The sequence below is a fragment of the Tachysurus fulvidraco genome, chromosome 25 (genome assembly GCF_022655615.1).
Source record: "Tachysurus fulvidraco isolate hzauxx_2018 chromosome 25, HZAU_PFXX_2.0, whole genome shotgun sequence".
In the NCBI taxonomy this organism is placed as follows: Eukaryota; Metazoa; Chordata; class Actinopteri; order Siluriformes; family Bagridae; genus Tachysurus; species Tachysurus fulvidraco.
This window is the reverse complement of record NC_062542.1, coordinates 11,852,024-11,867,743: the sequence shown is the minus strand read 5'-3', so window position 1 is coordinate 11,867,743 and position 15,720 is coordinate 11,852,024. Positions and strand designations below refer to the sequence as shown.

Genomic DNA, 15,720 nt, shown 5'->3' with positions numbered 1-15,720 from the left:
TATTTGCATGTAAGCCTAAGCAACATTAAGTAGTTGTATTAGTTTTTTTAAATAATATATTTTATAATTTATAAAATAAAAGCATTATAAAAATTAGTTTTTGTGATTCAGATATGTTATGTAACATAATATTATGAAGCAATGTGCTCATAATGTGCATTACATGGAATAGTATGTATGCAACTGTTACAAGTTAAATGTCACTTTAAATTACACACACCACATATGTTCTAAATACATTTATAATGCATTATAATTGCAGTTGGTGTTATTATACATTATCAATAAACTAGTAGGCACTATACTATGTGCTCATATCACATAAACTAAAAATAAGGAACAAGGATGCAATAGCATCGTTGTGGATTTTGCATAAATTTGTCTAAGTCGCCTACAATGGTGCCCCTGTTTTGCTGTTGCTGATCTTTTACATCAACAATTTTATTTTCCTTTAAACAAGTAAAATAAAAAAGAAAAGTGAAATGTTTGAACCCTCAAATATAGTATTCTGTAAAATATCATCGTTGTCAATTCTAGCCTTCAGTAAAGACATTTAGCGCTGGTGAGCTAGAAATGTAGTGATGTGAAAATCTCTGTCAGTTGCCTAGTGACAGACCTCTACTGACCCCTAATGACAGTCCAGTTTCCTACATCAAACCGCTAGGGTCATTGTTCAAAATGTTTAAGAACATGTAGACTTTATGTAGTACTGTGTAGTGTTCTTAGTTCTGTGTAGTTTAATGTACTTCTGCGGCTTATATAGCATCATGATGCTGAAGGAAAGTTGTTTTATTTCACTGTGTACTGCAAGAGCTAGTTGAAATGACAGTAAAAACTTCACTTGACTTGAATAGTGTTTTAATAAACCTGTAGTAGATCTTGTATGCAAAAAGTGTCTTTTAAACCAAAAACTGTTTACTATGAATTACAGTAACTATAATTGAATAAAAATTCACTGAGGTTCAGATAGTTATTATTGAATTATAAGAATTTGTTTAGAATTAGCTCATTGTTTGATTCTGACAGTCCTGTCATGTTGCAGTTCAGGGCCTGTATTCATGAAAATTCTTAGCGCAGTTACTCCTAGTGACGAAATTCTAAAAACATTATTTTGCCATAAAATTAAAGAGAGTTATGTTCTAGTAAACATAAAAGTTATTCACATCTTAAATCTTAAAAGAGCTCTAAAAAAGAACTTAAAAAATGTGTTAGGAGTTGTGAGGAAGACCTTTAAAAGGCTTTAGCGGAGGAGGAAATGGCCAAAAGGTGAAGAGGGAGAAGAAATGTATTGCATACAATATTTAATAATGGATTAATAATCAGTTAAGAAAATGCTACAGATTAGATTGGGTAGGGTTTTTTTTTTTGTGACCAATAATATTAGACCTAATTTCTACAACACCATATCGGAAGAAATTATATAATTTGGAAATATATCATTTCTACTCTGTTTCAGAGGTGTTTACATTTACATATCATTTGTTATTACATTTGTAACATACAGATGTTAGCGCATCTCTAATATGATCGGTCACGAACGTAATCCCTACATGATAGTATCTTAACATAGAGACAATGTAAAGGCTTATATTCAACCATTCAAAATACTTTAAAAGTGCTTCTATTTAATTTTTTTTTTTTTTTTTTGGACAACCAATCATAGTCTTCAAATGATTGTGTCATACCTAGTAACAGAGTTATTTTCCATATTCAGAGTTGCTCTGAGATTGATCCTGAATTACGCTTCAGCTAAGATTCCTAGTTAGTAGCTTTCTGAGATAATTTATAGAATCTTTATTAATACTGATCTGGGCTCTGATCTGCTCTGATGTCATTTTTTTGATTACATTGCCATGTGCTTTTGTGCTATTCCTTTGTTTGTCCTGTTACTTGATTTGTATGTTACCTGATTGTGACCACCTGGGCATAGATTATTTTGTCTGTGTACACTGAATGTTTTTTGTAAAGTCTGGTTTAACTGCTATTGTGCTTTTCTAAGCCTTATGTTTATGCATGACTCTAATTTGTTATGTCTGCCTGTGTAGTGAGCCCCAGTAAACTAGGATTTTTGGATTAACCCTATTAAATCACATTACACACAAATTCCCTGCTTTCTCTCACTGCATAAAAAAAAATGAATAAAACCATATTTCTAAAGGTACCATTTTCAGTTTCACTGGCTGTCAGCTGCTACTCACTAAATAACACGTTAAAGGTACAACTAGTTGTTTTTAAATGCACATCTACAGTAGGTCTGTAACAATATTCTTTCACAGATAAGTTTGCAGTAACACTATACAGTAGATTTAGCTCATTTCTGACAGAACAGATCTGCCCTTTATCTTTAACTTTATCTTTAAAAAGGTGCAACTCACCAAGCATAAAAAGGTTTGTTAGTGTTTTCACTGCAATTTCAATTCACCTCACAGCCACAAACAGTTTATGATTCAACGATACATAAAACACAGAAAAAAATTAACTTTATCTGCAATTTTTAGATAATGAAATGGTCAGGGGAAATGGCGCAGGATGTAAAACCCAACAATTTGCCTCTTCTATGGGTCACATTTGTGGAAAACATTTGGTCGAACCTAGTAGATCATATCTAATATATGCTAATATCATATGCTAATGTTTTTACTGTTTTACTGAGATGTGTAATTCTCTCTCTCTCTCTCTCTCTCTCTCTCTCTCTCTCTCTCTCTCTCTCTCTCTCTCTCTCTCTCTATGCTTGTTAGAATTTTCTTGTTAGTATTGTTGGCACTTCTGTTCCTAGAACACATCCAATCAGTAGGATGATGTTAACATCTGTCAGTGTGGATATGAGTTATTCGCTATTATGTTAGCTTCAAGTTTCCTCCAAATACTACACTTTGCACATGGTACATCCTATGCTCCAGACAATGTGGAAAATGTTTATAAATTAAAAGGAAATTCTTTAATTCAATTTTCTGCTTCCTCACAGGTTCTCAAGCACATAATCTCTTGTTTTGTGCACCTTCAAAATCTTTCAGGATGATAAATTGTAGTACTAAATTGCATTAGCTAAGGACATAAATGATCATCTGTAATTTGACAGCCTTCAGTCAAGCAGAAACACAATAATTACTCTTTACTGTTACTCAATATTATAATCAGTGATCACAATAATTTTTTTTTTTTTACGTTTGATTGAATTTTTATTATTGTATTATTTTAAGTAAACACAAACACTTTTTTGCAAGGACATTTTGGGATACTTTCAATTGTACAAAAATGTGAGTCACAGTAAGATTGATCTTTAGATAGATAACTTGATTTACATATTATTATAATGATTTACATATTATTTCACTAAAATAAATAAATTAAGAAAGAAAGAAAGAAAGTCTTTGACACAACTGAGGTTAAAAAACAAATACTGATCTCTAACATTAACTATAACTATCAATTATTCTTCATGACGTGAATTTAAATGTGATTAATTGTTTACCTGTAATCTTACAGAATTGAAGTAGGTGCTTAATTAGACATAATTATTGAAAAATATTGTATTTTCTTGTCTTTTAGATCCTGACTTTAAAGACATGGGAATCCCCAAGCCTCTTTCCGGTGTGTATCACTTTTCATTCTCATCTCACAGCCCTCCGGCTCATAGAGCTCATTCTTTTAGCTCTTCGAAAACAAACCTCTCTCTTTCTTTCATTCTATAGCATGTGAGTTTGAGATGACTGGACCCGAAGGCATCATTGAATCACAACAGATCATCAGGGATGGTAAAGCTTCACAGACGGAGGCAGTGGACTGCAAGTGGTTCATCCGAGCTCCTCCTCGCTCTAAGGTTAGTGCTGCTTCTTTTTATTAGCTATAAATCTTTATACAAGAACGAAATACACATAGTGTTTTAAATTATCCCAATTTTACTTTAAATAAGTCTATATAAAATGCTTAATTACAAATCAAATTCTTATTCACTCCTGCTTTAGAGCAGTGTTGTATTGTCAAACACTCAAATTTCTGTTAATCTAAGCACCTACGCATTGCACCATGAAGCCTCTTTAGTTTGATTTAGCTGCTGATCGAGGGATTGAAGGCATAAAGAAAAGGAAGAGAGGGAATGTTCTACTTTGAAGCTTTCAAAGTCTTTCAGATGTGAATGGCTTCAGTACTTCATATTGTACACAGATCTCTCATCCTCCTCTAAGCTAGCTGGAACATCAGCAAATTAGCACAGAAGAGACGTGAGGAGCATGACAATCTTGTACATGCACAGATACACACACACACACACACACACACACACACACACACACACAGCAACATGGCCCTAAAGGTTGCTTTCTCAATGACAGACGTCCAACGCTAATGTATTCCAGACCAGTGGTGGGAAGAAGCAAGCTAATTAAAAAGCTGTAGCTCAGAAGGCTAATTAGAGTGTATTCAAGTAAACAAGGCCATGAAGCAGACATGAAGGTGGTGATGCTTAATTCTAATATCATACCTTGTCTGTATTAATATGGATACATTTCCAAATATAGAATTTTTCTTCCATTTGATATGGTTGCTGGTAAGTATAGAAACACATTAACAAAACAAAAGCATTACAGAAAACCAGAAAATCGGCAGCCAAACCAAAAATCACAACAGGAAAAAAAAAGAACAACATTAATTCAAAAGAGAAAGGAAATGCTCTGAGTTGATCTGAGCGCACCAAAGATATCTGGAACAAAGAGCACATACAACGTAGATGTTGTACTTTGCACATAACAGAATTTACACAAATTTTCTTTGTCATATACCTGCATGTGCAAAACAACACTTTATTTTAATTACAGTAAATCATGGCCATAGTGTTTTCAATTGCACAGAGTCTCATTCAGTATCACAAGTAGCAAGAAAGGGAGTTAAACCCCAGTGTCCCCATGGACAACGTCGCAAATTTAGTTTTGGAGCAGCCGACAAATATGGCTGATACGGACTACAACATCCAACAGCCAAGGGCACTCCCACCTTCACAATTACCATATTTTGTATTGAGCACTATTTTACCTGTGTATTTTTACTATTATTTTTTCCTGTTTATGATGTTACTATGCTTCTGGATTTCCACTGTGTTCTCCAGTTTTTGGCTTGCTTTTGTTCTTAGAAATAGCTTTTTTGCCCCAGACTGAACTTTGTCTTTCCCTTGGATTACGGTTTGGACTTTCACCAATGTATTTCTATGTTCCAGTATTTTTGCATGTTCCTGTTTTTCTGACCTTTTCCTTATGTTTTATTCATTACCTGTAAAAGCTCCTGCTTTTTTGTCTGTATTGGAGTGAAAAGGAGACATTTTGTCACTGCAAAAGCATAAAACCAAGCCATTATTTAAAGCATTCATGTGCAGTATTTATCCATTCATGGTTGTTGACAGCACATAGGTGCAAATAAGACAGTTAATGCAGGGTTTAAGTAATGTACAGTGTGAAATGTGAGCTTATGTATAGCCAGGATTTATTGTTCACCCCAGCTAAAGTATGGGAAGTATGTCAAACTAGATAACCCAGGATTCTGTTTACCTGGAGATTAGAATAACCCAGGCACAAATAGTTGTAGTTTGAAATGCAATAATTTAAAATGACCAGTTTATTATATATATATATGTCATGGCAGGACAAAGGCGAGTGAGGATCCAAATGCAGTTTTTAAAGTTTTAATCAGCCAACACACGAAACAGAAAAACAGTCAGGCAGGCAACAGAAGGCAGAACAAACAGGCAATGGGACCATCGAACAGAAACACACAACATACCAACAGCAACAACGACTAACACCAGGGAAGTGAACAAACAAAGTAGATATAGCAAACAGGAACCAATCACAAAGCGGAGACAATCAGAGACTAAGACAACACACCTGGGGAAAGGATTGAGAGCAATTAGTGTCCATGGTGACAAATTAGTGGGCGGAGCAAACAATTAACAGCAGGGCAAGACAGCAGACAGAAACAGGGCAAAAACACAGACAGACTCATTACAATATATAAAGTTAGAATATTATATATAGTTATATATAACTATTAACTTTTATTCTCTGTTTCAGACTATATCATTTGTCATTTTCAGCATTCACAGACTTTAAATCTCAGTCTGGAGAATGTGATAGTGAAGGCAAAATTTAAAAATATGTCGTGATTTGGGTTGATGTGTTGAACACACTGCATTTTTTTTTTTTTTGCAATTTGTAACCATTTTAAGAAAAAATAAAAAAAGAGGTATACATAAATTTGTCCTAAATTCAATAAGGCCTTTAAATAAAATAAGGATAAATAAATGTTTTATGAGGATTATATATCATAATATCAATTTATTAAGTCCTTTACTTTAGTGAAACATAATGAGATTTTTTTTATAGATGACTAATTCCTGAAATCATTTCAGGTTTAGGTGCCAGTTGAATTCATTCATCACTGGATGGATATGAAACTAAATGAACCAGGTGTGTCTACTGTGTCCCAGGAACAATTTAATTAGTATCATTTTTGCCAATAACAATTAATCTAACATGTTTAGCCATATTTAAAATGACAAAGTGGAAAGTGTTGTTTTCCAGCAATTTAGGAATGATATTGGCATTACATAATCTTCATTATAGATCCATTCAAATCCAAAACACCCAGTTACTTTGCAACACCCACACAATTTTACATTCAGATTGTTAATGACATGCAGTGTTGGATCTCCAGCTCATTAATCTTGCTGATGGCATGTGTATGTGTGGCATGTTGAGGACACAGAGAAACACAATGGTGAGGTTTCTGGAATGGTTTCATTTCATGAAGAAGCTTCTACAAAGCACGTTGGTCCATACACACGCACACACAAACACACACTGTCATTAAATCTTTTGTGTCTGCTCATAGAACAACAATCAACTACATTAATCATATCACAAAATCCACAAACTACCTACCCAGGACTTCTGATCATGCACATCTGTTCAGCCTTAGCACCTGGAATCACAGTCATTACATTTTGCTCCAGCTGTCTAGACCATGATGTTAGTGAGCCTTATATTTGCTTGCCTAATTATCCAATTCTAATTGTACTTTGGCTTGGAGTTTTAGTTTTTAGCTTTTCACCAATTGCCAACAACTTGACCTGTTGCCCATTAATGGTTTTTGAGAACCGTCTGAACCTGTAGGTTTGTTTGCTTTCTCATTTATTTTAACAAAGCCCAAAACTGTACATTCACAACTGCAGATTATATCCTTTAAACAAAATCCTTTATACTGTAGCTGCATACAGAAGAGTTTACTGTAGGATCACTTCTCAAGAGGCTTTGTGTCATCTCAGGGAGTTTTTCATTGCCACTGTCACTTTTGGCTGTTATGACTGTGTGTGCACCCACAACAAACTCCAACTGACATCATCCTCAGCAAGTCACACTTTAACCAAACCTCTTTAACTAAACTAGCCCAAATACCAAAACTATCCTGTTACAGTCGGATAAAGAGACGCCGCTGTACTAAATCACACAAACTCCCTTTCAAGACCCCAGAATTTCTGGCTTTGCAGAGTCTCATTTGCAGAATAGCATTTGCCTGTGAGTCTTTCAGGTTTCCTGCTTAGTAATGTTGTTTATTTTCCTCATAACCTACAATGCCTTGCCTTGTTTATGCTTGTTAGACACTGGCTTTAGAATTTCTGCCTTTCCCTCACTTGGATAGTTGCCTTGTCCTTTTGGTTTGTCTGCTTTTTGTAGTTTTAATAAAAGTTTATCCTGCAACTGCATCTATATGTTTACTGCTTATGATGAAATATTTCTCCTCTCACATGGATGCAGCCGGTTTCAGTGAACTCTGGAGACCCTCACTATGGCAAAAAACAACTCACAAATTCTCATTAACCAACTACAAAAACTACACTGTGTCACAGTCTTACAACCGACTGGCAGTTGCTCAATCCGAAAAGAATGAAAGCGCTTCCTCAGAGCACAAAGGATTCCTTATTCAGTGCTGTGCCTTTCATTTTAAAGTCCAATAAGGACAAAGTGGCACAAGGCAACATGTGTTTATCCAACCACCTGATGGCAAAGAAGTAGAACAATGTCTCATCACCCTGAAACAAAGCACAACACATGGCAGCATACTGGCTTCCAGAAGCAGCTCTTATAACTGCTTTTTATCAAGAACCTAAGAAGAATATGTTTAAAAACTGGTCAGTAGGTTTCCCAGGATTGCATTACCATTTTGCCTAGAGAAGCTCTAAGAACTGTATTTTCAACAAGACTGCACAAAGAGAAAATCATATCACAGAACAAATGGATGTGGTTAATAAGCACTCTGTTTTCTCCTTATATACAGTATTATGGTACTCCAAATTCCAGTAAAACCTTTGACATCCAATTCATGTTCAAGCTTTGGATAGAAAACCAATTTGGGATTTCTGTCAAGCTGCTTTTTGACAATGGATGTTGTTAAAATCAAATTCACTTTACACTTTTCCCAATTCTCAGTTTTAGTGTTATATGACAGATTTGTTAGTAAAATGTCATTTGTTAATGAAATCTTCTCTCCAACATTGACAAGTTCCTAATTTAGCTTTTATATGGCTGAAGTGCTTTACTCCCCCTTAGAAATCACTATGAAAATGGATCAGCATCTCACCAGTAGGACCATTGACCTGTCTATGACTGTCTGCCTCTGTGCAACACACACTTCTCTATAGGAGTTCGAATACTCCATTAGCTGGTAATGCTTGAGTGTGGACTACTCACTGTTTTTAACTCTAACTGCTGTAGAGAAAAGTGTTTAGGAGGTAGGGGTCATCATGCAATGGTGTCATCTAACAGCAGGTTTGTGTTGAAACTGTTAGCTGGTTAAGATGCATTAAAGCAATGAATTTAATATTTGCAGTGATGAAACTAAAAGGATGAAGAGACAGTTTATGTGTCTTCAAAAAGGCTGATAGTTAGCGATACACAATAGATTTCGTTATTATTGCACACTCTGTCAGTTTAGATCTTTCAATAATTTATTTGCAAGTGTTTAACCTAGTTGGATAAGTATTTCTAATACCACCAGAATACAGAAATTATTTAGTGTAAATATACAGTATGTAATATCTCTTTCCCTCTCTTTCTTTCTTTCTTTCTTTCTTTCTTTCTTTCTTTCTTTCTTTCTTTCTTTCTTTCTCTTTGTTCAGATCTACCTGCGGTTCCTGGACTATGAGATGCAGAATTCAAATGAGTGCAAGCGAAATTTTGTAGCTGTGTACGATGGCAGCGGCTCGGTTGAGGATCTGAAGTGTAAATTCTGCAGCACGGTGGCTAGTGACGTGACATTGAGAACGGCACTGGGTGTCGTGCGGATGTGGGCCGACGAGCACAGTCGCCGCAGTCGTTTCCGCATTCTCTACACCACGTTTAAAGAGCGTAAGACACACACACACAGACAATCACACACACAGCATCTAAGTGCTTAACCTACAATCTGTTTTTTTGATTTTCCCATTAAAACACACTATCATTTCACACTCATCAGCAATTAGATGCTGAAGCCTGGAACTCAGTTGTAATGATCAAATCTAATGGTTCTGTTTTGTGTGTGTCTGTAATCATGGCTGCTGCTATAAAGATCTCCAGAAACCAATGTTTTTTTACTAGTGTTGCTGCATGGTCAACATAAATGTTTCAGCAATGTCATGGAACATGCTGGAAAATCAGCCACACACATTCTTCATGTTAAAGAACCACTAACTTTAACTTTAACTCTTACTTTACAGTACTTCTTTTTTTTTAATCTGTAAATTATACATATTTGTAAGTGTGGCCACTGATTGTGGATGATATTCTAGACAACAGTGTAGGGATGTAGGAATAAGGGAGAAAATCCTCAGATCCTCTGAATCCTCAGATTCCTCAGAAAATCATTCATTATTTTTCTTTCCATTTTTCCTGGTCGGGGTTGAGTTGGCAAGAAGCTGAAAAGGTCAGCCCAGACTTCTCAATTCCCAGCCACATTTTTCAGCTCTTTTGGGTAAATTCCAGATGTCCCCAAGTCAACTGGAGATATAATCGCTCCAGCTGGTCCTGGGTCTTGCCTACACCAATGAGACATGCCCGATATACCTCAGTACCTGAAGAGAGAGCATCCTTATAAGTGCCAAAACAGCAGTGAATATTCTCCTGGACTCCAATATTCTCCTGGATTGTCATACTTCTAGGGTTAAGATGAACCCCAATTCTGCTGAATGTAATCACAATCATATTCTTTTAGTCATCCACGGCTCCTGACCACGGGAAATAGATTGATTGATAAACAAAGAGCTTTCTGAGATCCTCCTTTGCTTTCAAAGATCAATACAGTGGCATTCATGCCTTTTTGTCTTTTGAGTAAGATCCCATGGTATCTCAGGGACATGGTTCACTCACCAGAAATTCTACTCCTTTTTTGCTATTTTGCGAGTGTTAGGTAGCATTGATTCTTAAGCCCAAGCTTTCACTTGCTTGGCTAATTTGGGTGAGCCTTAATAGGATTTATGACCTTCAAAACTTTGCCAAAGTGTGCAGACCAACACAAACAGTAACAGATGATGTTGATGAGGAGGAGCAGTATGTGTATTTACAAGCTTCAGGGTCTAAGAGCCTAATTCAATTAATGACTGGAAGTTTAATTATTCTGCTTCCTTCCTTCTTTCCCTCCTTCCTTCCTTTTTTTCTTCCTTTCTTCCTTCCTCCCTCCTTTCCTCCCTTCCTTCCTTCCTTCCTTCCTTCCCTCCCTCTCACCTCCACACAAATGCAAACACAGACACACACACTCTTAAACCCAAACCCATCCAATATTAAATCGACCTGTTATGAACCATACACACACACACACACACACACACACACACACACACACACACACACACACACACACACACACACACACACACACACACACACACACACACCTACATGTGGATAAAGTGAATAAATCTGCACTCACTCTTTTCTTGACTTTTTCCATCCATCCTTCTTCATTTGCATCCTTCCCACATATTTGGTGTTTTTTCCTGTAGAATAATAAAAACCGGCTTATGCATCCACACGAATATAGTTTTTTTTATGCTGATCATCTCTAAATTGTCTGTTCTGTGTGAAGTTGTGAGTGTTTCTGTGACTGTGCCTATGAAATGCCCTTAAATATTGTGAAAAGACCTCATAGATTGTCTAAACAAAAATTCATTCAGGCCAAAGACAAAATAAATCAGATTCATATCTAAAATAAGGTTTTGTCCTAGTCCATATATGTTTTTATTGATATATCTGGTTCAATAGCATTTTTCATTTGATATGGCTTCACACTGTGTATATTTTAAAACGAACCAAAAAATTTAAAAATAGTCTGAAATACATGAAGTAAACCTTTTTTTTTTAAATTGCATTGACGCCATGAATATAAACGAAGCATAAAGTATACAGATCAAATGCTAGATAAATTACTAATTTACATTACTAAATTACTCATTTACACCACATTGAAATGCCGCAGCACACTAGTCCTGTCTTCTTGCTGCCTGCAGTCAGTAATACACAGCATGCTAGCTTCATTTTCAGCAGTTAGATTGTTCTCCCTGTATGTGATGTTGGAAGCAGATCTAGCTCAGATGGTTTCATGGTTGTTTTTTTCAACATTCGACTATGATTATGTTCCTAACTTCCTAAATAAAGCATTCATTTGGCACTGGCAGCATAGTTTATAGTTCTGACAGGCCACAGCTTGAGCAGATCAGATTCCTGGCCTGGCTTTCTGAACCATGTCAGGTTTTCAGTGTGTATAGTGATTTGTGTTTCGAGCTGTCAGTTCAGTGCTTTGTTTCTCATGTCGGGGTCACAAGGGGTCAATCTCCACTGCTCCCTCACTGCTCAGTTCTCTGATCCTTGGTGTCATAACGTGCTTTTTGTTTTTTATGTGGAGCATTGGAAATGCAGGTTGGATGCGCTGTTCATCTATGAGCATAAAAGCATCCTGATATGAGCGACTATACAGCTACTGATTTTAGATGTGGTCCCACCATGGAAGTTTTTTAGATTTAGACTGCTCTTTAGGGCCAGAACCGGGTAGTTAACATGATTGGAAAGTTAAACATAACCCAGGCAGAATTGCTTAAAGCCTGCATTAGGTATCATTTTATAAATTTTGGAAATAAATGTTATTATAAGTATCTGTTTGATTATTTATATTTATGTCTAGCATGCTATCTGTCAGTAACCTTGTCAGCTATAAGGCAGACACATCTAATGTTGGCCTGATTTTAAAAACGTCTGTTGAAAATACATATGGTACAGTAAAATCGTTTGCCTTTTTTTAATTATTATTAGTCATGGATATTCTAGAGCATTTGCTGTGCAAGTCCTTGTGAATTATTGTAGAACCGATAGTTGTGTCATAATGTTTTTTCTGAGATACTGTGGATATTGGAGTTTTTTAATATAATTATATTATAATAATTAAAAATGTACTGCAATAATTTGTGAAAAATCACACATTACTTTTGGAATGTGTACTTCTGACAATATATAAAACATTACATGTTTTTTTTTTTTTTTTTGTCAGATCACCCATTTAGGTGGAAATCAAATCTCATTTAACAAAACAACAACAACAACATACTACTACTACTACTACTACTACTACTAATAATAATAATAATAATAATAATAATAATAATAATAATAATACATTTTCAATTGTCAGGATTGTTGTGTGAAAAAAGAGTGTCAGCAAGAATAAAAGGGACGGTGTACAAGACAGTAGTGAGACCAGCTATGCTCTATGGGTTAGAGACTGTAACAGTGAGGAAAAGATATGAGGCAGAGATGGAGATAGCATGGATGAGGATGTTGAGGTTCTCTTTAGGAGTGACGAGGATGGACAGGATTTGGAATGAGCACATCAGAGGGACAGATTAGGTTGTCTGTTTTGGGGACAAGGTCAGAGAGGATAGATTGAGATGGTTTGGATATGTACACAGGAAGGAGATGGTTATATTGATAGAAGGATGTTGGAGATGGAGCTGCCAGGTAAGAGGTCAAGAGGAAGGCCAAAGAGGAGATATATGAATGTGTTAAATGAGTACATGAAGGTAATTGGTGCGAGAGTAGAGGATGCAGAGGATAAAGTTAGGTGGAACAGATGATTCGCTGTGGTGAAAAAAACAAAAGAAGAAGAAGAAGAAGAAGAAGAAGAAGAAGAAGAAGAAGAAGAAGACGAAGAAGAAGAAGAAGATGGAGTATTAAGCATTTTAGTAATATTAAGTTTATTATAAGATTCCAAAGAAGTTACTCTTGAGTTCTTCCCGGGTTTTTCAGCGGAGAGCTATTGTACAGCACCAAATGGTGAAGAGATGAATCTTCTAATTAAAAACCATGAGCATGTTAGACCTAAAGCAATAAATCATTCTAATTTACTCGGTTATTTTTATCTTCCTCTGCACCAAAAACATCAATACTTTACTACATCCTTGGAGTTCTTTCAATATAGTGTTTTTATTCTTCTTCAAAACTCAGTATCTGCTGTAAATGAACATGTTTAATGCAGCAAACTCTCATATCCTGCTCCGTTAGTTCCCCTGCCTGCACTCGTCTGAGTGTTTCCTGCTCGAACGTACCTGATACAGCTCATCAGCTCATTAGAGTAAAATTGTAACATTAGAGTTTGCTAATTCTGCGTCTTTGTCCTGATGAATGGCGTGTTAATGAGCTGATTGACTCAATGAGATGATTCGCATGTGGCAGAGCAGGAAAGCACTAGAACGCTCAGGGAGCATGACTAATAGCAATTTTCCACCAGACGGTGTGGGACTGCATGGCCACATAGTTGAAAATATATACCCTACCTAGTGCCCTACTGCAGACATGCACACATTTTACCATCAGATATAATATACGCTGGTTTGCTAATAAGCTTTTGTAAGTTGTATCAGTTGAAGATCATTCTAGGTATAGATGAAAAGAGATTTCAATTCTACTGACATTTAAATTCTGCTTTCATTAGGTAGTCAAATGTGGGTTATATTGAAAACCCAGGTGAAGATAGATAGATAGATAGATAGATAGATAGATAGATAGATAGATAGATAGATAGATAGATAGATAGATAGATAGATAGATAGATAGATAGATAGATAGATAGATAGATGCTTATATACATAATGAATGTATACATGATGCTTTTTTAAGGGCAGCACAAAACAAAGTGATTCAAAGGGAAGACAAAACCAAAGATGTCTAATTTTCAGCAATCATTCAAAAATAGACAGATACAAATCAAATCAAACTTTCCATAACCACAAGTGTTTAGGTGCTGAAAATCTTGCGTTCGTTCCTCTGTAGGTGTGCGGTATGAAATACAAGTATGCAAATCATATACAATATATAACATACAGTACGTATAGACTCAATACACAATGCACACTGTGCAGAATAGTCATGACAGTTAGAGTCTGGTGTTAGTTCATCTGTCAGTCAGAGGACATTGTAAATGACAATATAAATGTTTAGGTGCAAAGATTATTAGGTGCGAAAATGCTGTGCATGGATAGTAGAGTGGGTTGTGACTGTGGTGGTGTTATTAGTTACAGTTCAACAGTCTGATGGCCTGGAAGTAGAAGCTGCCGCACAGCCTGCTGATGTGGGATCAGGATGCTTGCAATACTTTCTGTCTAATGGTAGCAGTGAGAGCAGTTTGTGGCTCAGCTGGCTGGAGCCTCTGATGATCCTTTGGACTTTCCTCACACTGACAGGAAGGATGTGCTGGGCTGTCAGTTTCAATCTCTGCAGAGTGTGATCTTACAGCAAAGTCAAGAAGAATCGTTCAGGTCCAAAATCTATAGGTAGAAGGAAAGCCCTGTTGGATGTTTACAGTATGTAAATAAATCTATTATAAATGAACAGACAGACAATCAACACTGTGGAAGGGGACATTTTCTAATTAAGCAAACACTTATGGTACACCATGAAGATTTCAGCATCGACTCCAGGTTTTATTTATATTCAAACAGTAAAGACAGCCCTTTAGCACCAGTGCAGTATAAGAGTCTAAGTATCATCAAAACTCCAAGAATCGCAGGCACATTTAAACCAATGTTCCTGAATAGATGTTTATTCACAGCTGGCAGACAAATCCAAACCACTATCCAAATATCAAGGTTGTCAAACAGACCAAGGTGAATAATCACTGTGTGGCAAACAGGAACACATGAAACATCCAAAACTCGCAGGTAAACAGAAGAAGGCAAAGATCAGTACACAGTCAGAGGAAAAGTGATCAAAACATGGCTCAGAATTTGTAAAATACTTTCTGAAAGACTCTTCGAAGGGTGCAACATGAGTCAGTATTTAAATTATTTTGGCAAGTATGATTAATATGAAAAATCTAAACATAGTGCAAGCCGTTGTCTTGGAACATTTACAGCACTTGGCAGATGCTTTTATCCAGAGCAACTTACATTTATCTGATTTTTTATGAGGGTTAAAGGCCTTGTTCAAGGGAAGCGGTAGCTGGGTGTACCAGGGATTCCAACTCACAAGCTTCTAATTAATAGTCCAACACATTAATCACTGAGCTACCACTTTCCCTTTGCACTGGAATGAGTGTATTACAAAGCTTAACAAAAAAACAGTTTAGAAACTTATCCTTGAATGTGATGTCATGGCGATCCTTAAAATTGAGCCATGCTCATTATGTCAAAAAACAATCATTCCAATCTTATTC

At 36.1% G+C, this 15,720-nt stretch overlaps 1 protein-coding gene across 2 annotated transcripts in view; it reads left to right on the top strand.

Annotated features, from left to right (window-relative positions):
• The window catches only part of neto1l (neuropilin (NRP) and tolloid (TLL)-like 1, like), a 93,874-nt gene that overhangs the window by 61,862 nt on the left and 16,292 nt on the right, over window positions 1-15,720 (top strand). For both annotated transcript variants that reach the window (XM_027170336.2, XM_027170326.2), the window contains exons 5-7: window positions 3,550-3,591; window positions 3,693-3,820; window positions 9,164-9,392. In XM_027170336.2, the coding sequence (XP_027026137.2) occupies window positions 3,550-3,591; window positions 3,693-3,820; window positions 9,164-9,392 (399 nt within the window). The remainder of the gene's footprint in view (window positions 1-3,549; window positions 3,592-3,692; window positions 3,821-9,163; window positions 9,393-15,720) is intronic.